This window comes from Brassica rapa, chromosome A10 (assembly GCF_000309985.2).
Source record: "Brassica rapa cultivar Chiifu-401-42 chromosome A10, CAAS_Brap_v3.01, whole genome shotgun sequence".
NCBI lineage: Eukaryota > Viridiplantae > Streptophyta > Magnoliopsida > Brassicales > Brassicaceae > Brassica > Brassica rapa.
Window position 1 is genome coordinate 17,156,846 of NC_024804.2, and position 7,628 is coordinate 17,164,473.

A 7,628-nucleotide genomic window follows, 5' to 3' on the forward strand; every position below is an offset into this window, starting at 1 on the left:
CAGTCCAGTTCTTTGAAACTCAGACGCTACGTTGTCCAATCACAGACCAAAGCATATCCGCATCTGCACGTGCGAGGATTCCTAGCGAGATATATAGATACCTATAGAATACAATACACACAAGTTCGTCTTCATTTCCGCAAAAACCGTTGAAAGAGGTTCGGTTCAGGTTCGTTTCTCTTGTCAATTTTTTTTTTTTTTGCGATAATTCAATTATCCTTGCCGCTCATTTTTTTCAGGTTCTACGGTCTGATTATATGAATTGTGATTCTATTTTCGGATAGTATAAATGTTTCATTTTCAAACCCTTAGATCTGAGAATTGCGTGATGAAATTTGATTAATCTAACCTGCTCTCTTAAAAATTGTTAGGTTGTCTTTTGTTTATCGTATCTTCACCATGAAGTTTCTGGAGTACACCAACCTTGACAGGTTCATTTGAGTTTTTTTTTTTGGTGAATTATGAGAATTTTAGCTGTTCCTCTAAAAGGGTTTTGATTGCAGATTGAATGTGTTTATGGGCCATCTAAATCTTGGAGAAAGAACTATCAAAGGTTGCCTTGAAGCTTATTCTTGTAAGGACATGTTCTTGTTCTTCTGTGTCAAAAGATATATCTTGTAATCTTACAAAGAAAATAATATAATTTTTTTTTTTTGATAGGTAAACATGCTGGAACTGATAAAAGATTGTCTCTTAGTTTGGAGAATGAGGTATTATTACAATCAACCATGTGATTTGGTCTTAATCATTGAATGTGTACAGCTGCTGCTTGTTGACCTTAATTTTTTAATTGTTTCTTGAAATCAGATGCTGGATTATCTTGGGAAATCTTCTGACACTGACTCATCTTCACCTGTTGATCTCTTGTTAAGCAGATCAAGGTTAGGAATCAATGTTACACAGCTTTTTTTTTACCTTTCTTTTATATATATATAAAATGTATATCTTCTTTACATATTATATTGTATTGCTTATTCCACAGTCGAAAAGCTTTGATCTACTTGGTTCTTACACTGTATCAGATGTATCCGGACTACGATTTCAGGTAACTACATGTTTGTAAATCTTTTAAGGGAGGGGGGATTATATGGGTAATGTTCATTGTCAGCTTCTTGAGCGACATGGCAACCCGCTATATATAATCCCCCCTTTTAAAATCAGTCTGGGAGTGTTGTCAGAAGGTTTGACCAACGGTTCATTGAACTGTTGCTAGTTGAGAGTTCAATTCTCTCCATTTCCCCAAAAATGCTAAACTAAAACCGGTTGTGTGAAAAAAGTTCGATCAAGTGTCTGACTGAACATGGAAGAGTCCATCTATGTGTATAACTCTATCACTACTGCATTGTTGTTTTTATATTTTGTTTTCAGCGCTGTGAAAGCACATCAGTTTTTCTCGGAGGAGAGCTGGGACACGTTTACTCAGATTTTCAACAACTATATGTTTGAAGCTTCTAAGGTATTCTAAGTCTGTTAGATGGAGATTTTTTTTATCAATTGTATCATATGGATTCTCTAATCTGTTTTATTAGGAATGGACTGCGAGGAATGAGGATGGTTCCCTACTTGAGGCAATCTACGAGGCTCTTGATGAGGTAAGTACACTGTTGTAATAAGAAACGTAGTAGAAGCTAGGCAAGAGTAATGAAAAGAACTGTAATCATGCAAATGTGCTACAGGTTGTGAAACTAGCTGAATGTGAGATATATGTTTACAACCCGAATCCTAATGCTGATCCTTTCCTCGAAGAAGGAGCAATGTAAGTTACAACAACTTTCCTTTTTTTTCTCTAACTAAAAGGCTGTTTCCTTATCCTTTTTCTCCTGGTGGGTCAAATCCAGATGGTCTTTCTGTTTCTTATTCTACAACCGGAAACTGAAGCGTGTTGCAGGGTTTCGTTTCTGCTGCATAAGGTGAGAGTAATTATATAGTTGTCTGTCTCTTTTACTCTCCTTAAAAAGTCTTACCAATTCTAAAAATGATTGTTGCAGTAACCTGGCAAGTGATGCGTTTCTGGCCGACACACCTCCATATGGAGAGGATGAAGACATCTTTGCCGACATGGATATGTGATCTCTCTCTATCTTCAAGTTGAGCTGCACAGTCTGTAGAAATTCTGTATATCATCGTTGTTAGATGTTATGCTCTCTAGTCTCTAGGCTTGTGAATCCAAGTCCCAAGGTTAAGCCCTTCGCTTTCCTTTATCCGTGTAGTTAACCTATTAAGTATACTCTGTACCTTGTCATGTCCAATAAGCTTATCAGACTTTGTTGTAATATCCCCTAAATAATGAGACAAAAAATGTTGAAATTTGTTTTGATTTGTGTTTATGTTCTGTCTCCTTCCATTCACCAGTAGTCACCGCAAGAGCAAACTCCATCATGAAAATGATGGAACCGGTTCATATCTCGGATGACAAGATCTCGCTTCACGATACTCGATATCACTTTCATAGCACTGTGGCAATCAGAGCATATCCGTAGATTCTTGATGATCAATATGCGGTTTCTTGATAACGGCATTCGAACGAGCCCAAACGCCAGAGCCAACCTCTCGCTGTGAAACCACAATCTCTTATCCTTCTCTTCATCATCCATATCGTGCAGGACGGCATTCCTATCAGGAACATAGCCAGCTCGTTTTGCTTTCCTGTTAAGCCACTCCAGCATCCCATTTACGAGCTTCATATCCGGATGATGCGATAACCTTCCCACACTGAAGTAATGCACGTCTCCTTGATGTTCTATCCAACTTAAGCCAGGTTCCTTCTTTACACCTCTCTCCTTCATGCTTCTCCTAACGGAGGCAACATTTGCCCATTCCTTTGCACCTGCGTACATGTTTGATAACAGAACATACGTCGCCTCATCCATTGGATCGATCTTTAGTATTTCCTCTGCTGCTCTCCTTGCAAAATCCACATTGTTCTGATCGATCGAGGCGCTGAGCATTGCCCGCCAGATCATAACGCTAGGCTCATATGGGATCCCTTCGATCAGCTTCATAGCCCTCTCGAGCTGCCCTGATCTTCCCAAAAGCCTGACCATGCACGTGTAATGTTCCAAACGTGGTTCAATACCATGATCTCGAATCATCGACTCAAAACATTCCACACCTTCATCGATTAATCTTGCATTGCTGCATCCGGAAAGAACACCAAGAAACGTCAACGCGTTTGGCTTACAATCACTCTCCTTCATAACGTCGAAGATTCTCAATGCCTCTCTGCTCAGCCCATGCGTTGAGTACCCTGAGATCAACGCGTTCCAAGAAGGCACGACTTTGGTTTCTATCTCGTCGAACACGGATTGTGCGTCTTTGATATCACCACATTTTGCATACATATCTATCAATGAGTTGCTCACTGCTACTTTCTCGGCATTGTTAGTTTTTATCGCCAGGCCATGAACTTGGGCGCCTAGCTCCATGCTTGCCAAAGAAGCACAAACTCCAATAGCACTTGAGCAAGTTACTTCAGTTACAGACACCTGGTTCCTGAGGGCTTCACGAAACAAGCTTAAAGCTTCTTCTGCCTCATCTAGATTCGCATACCCGACAATGATCGTGTTCCAGCTCACCTCGTTCCTATTTGATAACTCAGCAAATAACTTCACAGCGGTATCCATTTTCTCACATTTGGCGTATACATCGATAAGAGCATTTGAGACATAGACATCCAAATCGAACCCACCTTTCACCACAAGACCATGAAGCTGCTTTCCTAAGCCATGATACTTCCCGATGGCACACGCATTCAAGATACTGGTGAAAGTAAACTCGTTGGGAACAACGAAAGCTTTCCTCATTCGGATAAACAGATCAACCGCCTCGTCACAAAACCCGTTCTGGCCAAAACGAGCAATCATAAGACTCCAAGGCACCACATCACTCTTCGGCACCTCGCTGAATACTTTGAGAGCATCAGACATGTCTCCAAGCTGCGTATACAACTGAAGCAAACCAATACCTACACGAGGATCCAACTCGTAACACGTTTTCAAGATTCTCCCATGAACACTCTTGGCATAACCAAACGCGCCTAGCCCAATGCTAGCCTTTAAAGCACAAGCAAAAGTGTAGTTGTTAGGCATGAAACCCTCCATCCCCATACGAGAAAGAAGCTCAAGAGAATCCTCCAAGAACCCATTCTCCACATAGCAAGATACAATCCCAGCCCAAGCAACAACGTCCTTTCTCAAAATCCCCTCAAAAACACTTCTCGCACTATCAACAACCCCACAGACGGCGTAAGCATTGATAAGCGCAGCTCCGACGAAAGCATTGGAGGTGAAACCGAGCTTAACTATAAAAGAATGCAACCACCAACCGATCTCAGCTTTGTCTGCTCTGACGAACCACTTCAAGAAGGAAGTGAACACGTGCGGATTAAGCTTATGACCTTCTCGATGCAGCCTGGTGTAAAGACCAACGGGATCTTCGCACGCGTTGGCTCGACTGAGAGTGACGTACGAGACGTGGTTTCTCTCAGGCATTTCGTCGAACAGGTTCGACGCATCTTTCGGGAAGCCTGTTTTGACGTAGGCGTCGAGGAGAATGTTTGAAGCGAAGAGGTCTAAGCGGATGCCTCGCTTGACGACGTCGCAGTGGATAGCCTTCGTTGAGATTGGGTCGTTTTGATCAATGCAGCGACGGAGTATTCGCCGTAAGTGTGAGAGTCTAAGCATGGGGCTATCGATTCCGACCATTCCAATGCAGACGCAGCGGTTCGAACGGAAAAGTAACATTGTCCAAAGCGTTTAAACCTGCGAATCTCCGACAAAGTAATTGCTCTAAGGAACCCGATCATGTGGATTTCGAGCTTCGAACTTCCGACCGGATCTTTGATTCCGATCACCGGCTAATTGAATCGAACCGCAGGTGAAAAAGGTTTACATGTTAGAGACAAGACATGAGTTCTCATGTTAACACGTTTTCGTAAAGAGGATAAACATTATAGCCCATGAAAAAATGGCCCGGCCCAATTAATATCTTAGGGCGGCCCATGTGAACCGAGTTATTCGATAACCAGATTCAAACTAGGGCTTCAGGGAGTCGTTGCCTATAAAATAAAGATTTAGCTGGTTTAGCTTTGCAGACAGCGATCTCCATGTGCTTTGTTGTAGGCTACATATTTTTTGATTTGGTTAACTTCTGATTTTCAGAATGTAATACTTTTTATTTTGATTTGAAAATCTATTGAAGGAATGGGAGCAGATGATGATTTTATTTGCACTACAACGGTGCTTCCGATTAACCATGCGGATTATATAAATCGAGCTTTTTAAAACTGATTCTCCCATTCTTCAATCTGTTTGTTGTGGAGATTTTATCACGCGGTTTAGTAGGTTGATTTTGTATTTTTAGCGATGTCAGTATAGAATGAACGGTTTTTATCAACATGTTCTGATTTTCTAGACTTGTTCAAAAAAATAAAAAAAATTCGCAGTTGTCATAGTACTACTAAGAATCTTTCTCTGTTTTAAATCTTTGTCTGAAACTGATGTGAATCAAAAGTACGGTTCTGCAATAAATGACATGTTTTCCCAGCTGTTACTGTGTGATTTAATGAAGATTCTGATTGGTTACTCGATAATCTTTGTATTGGTGGTAATGACATTTGATTTGGAATAAATACGTCTTTATGGATGTTTTTTTTTGTAACTAAAAAGCGGATGTTGTGGACTGACTTTGGTGTATAGGCAAAATAAATATTAATAATTGAATCTTCTATTTTAGCTTCAAAGACTTGTTCTGATATTAACGATGGAACTATTAATAAGTTGGAAAATTTGTTTGTTCCAAAAAAAAAAAAAAAGTTGGAAAATTTGTTTTTTAAGAGCAAAAAAATGATAACTATGTCTATTTACACTAATCTTGTATACTTTATGTCCTATTAGACTAATTATTTTCAAAATAACAATAATACCCTTAAATTTATAATTTTTAAATATAATAAATAATGAATTCGTTTTTTTCTTGTTTTTTTTTTAAAAAATTCGATTTTTTTAAAAAAAAATATGAAAGTGAATATTCCCAAATATTTTGTTTCTATATTTTTAGTAACTGATTTCTTATCCGTATAATACATCTAATCTGAAGAAATCGGTTTATACAGGTTTTTTGAATAATAGTAATGTGTAGATTTTGATTTCTACATGTTTTAGATTTACAGTAAATCTGTAGAAGTCGGTTTCTACGTGTTTTAGATTTATACTAATGTGTAGATTTTGAATTCTAAAGATTTTAGATCGGTAGGTTAAGCGTGAAATGTGTATTCTAAATATTTTTAGAATACTTTTATTTATGTAGATCAAATATTCTAAACATTGTAGATTCAATGAAAAAAGTTGATTTCGTTTTTTATTTCGTAGAATGTCATTTCTACTTTAATTAGAACATAATCTGAAATTTATAATTTAAACATTTTTAGAACTAAAAAAATACCACTAAGTTCATATAGATATTTTATCAATAGTTATCATTTTTCCAAAAAAAAATGTTTGTAAAACTATTTATTAAATTTATTTTCAAAGATATTAAAGGGTATTATAGACAAAACTTGCACAAAATATATATTAATCTAAAAAGACATAGTTATCATTTTTTGGTCTAAAAAAACAATTTTCCCTAATAAGTTTACTAGCTTAATTTGCCAAGAGATGTCATAATCTATTTTTAAATAGTGTTCACCTAAATCAATAGTAATAGCCTTCTAAATTGTTAAGCAATAAACCAATTTTAGTGTTGTTGTACGTTCAGCTGATTGTATCAATATAAGTAAAATTGTAAATTATCAGTCAGATTCGAATTATAATTAAGATGTATTTTCTTTTCAGTGTAAGGGAGAGATTACGTTGATTTTCTGTATTCAAATGACAAACAAATCAAAACCATAATCGGTAGCTGCATATTAGACTAATTAGTTTGGCTTTTAAGCTGGTGTTTGGAAGATGTCAACACTTATTAACGTCGTAGGGCTGAAACCTATAAACCCATCCTCCTCTTTAACAGCTATGCCAATTAATGTGTTCTTGTGAAACCCATTATTTCGAATATGCAAACTACCATACATGTAATGACAATAGATGATCATGATTTTAAGTTTCAAATATTTAATTAGGGTTATAGCGATGAATCTGTCTAATCATAAATAACCTAGACGTAAGATTTTTTAGTTTCAATTGTAACATGCCAACATTAAGTTGGTGGTGCGCCGTATACTAATCGCTATTGTTTCTTTAATCCGGACACGCCATGCTTTGTTAATGCTAGTGATGGATACTATTCAATGGAAGTGGTATTAGTTAAAATGGCACGCAAAGTACGCTAACTTTATCCGTCTATTTATTTTTCTTTCCAGTTAAACAGTTCCACCAAACTCGTGCTAAGACTACGACTTTTAAAACATTAAAAAGTCACGTTAGTCGGCAAGACACGGCCATAATACTAAAATGAACTAATTCTCACGTGTTTCTTGAACTAATTTCCATTAGAATACACGACAAAACTAACAATATATATTCAGATACGTTAAGTTTAAAATGGGCGATGGTCACATTTCTTTTTAATACGTAAACGAAGCTTCATGAGAAGCCAAGAGACGTGGTCATTTTCTTTTCCAAATACTTAAA

The 7,628-nt window shown here is 37.3% G+C and overlaps 2 protein-coding genes across 2 annotated transcripts; one reads left to right on the forward strand and one right to left on the reverse strand.

The window, feature by feature from the left end:
• The first annotated feature begins 35 nt into the window (after positions 1-35).
• LOC103846591 (repressor of RNA polymerase III transcription MAF1 homolog) lies at positions 36-2,318 on the forward strand. Its single transcript, XM_009123537.3, has 11 exons — positions 36-169; positions 372-431; positions 504-574; positions 661-710; positions 808-881; positions 983-1,045; positions 1,369-1,456; positions 1,530-1,592; positions 1,677-1,756; positions 1,839-1,910; positions 1,989-2,318. The coding sequence occupies exons 2-11, from the start codon at positions 400-402 to the stop codon at positions 2,068-2,070; spliced, it is 675 nt and encodes a 224-aa protein (XP_009121785.1). The 5' UTR covers positions 36-169; positions 372-399; the 3' UTR covers positions 2,071-2,318.
• On the reverse strand, positions 2,100-5,747 carry LOC103846590 (putative pentatricopeptide repeat-containing protein At5g13230, mitochondrial). Its single transcript, XM_009123534.3, is given in 2 exon segments — positions 2,100-4,657; positions 4,660-5,747. Coding segments are annotated over 2 exon segments (2,457 nt in total). The 5' UTR covers positions 4,805-5,747; the 3' UTR covers positions 2,100-2,345.
• Positions 5,748-7,628: the final 1,881 nt, after the last annotated feature.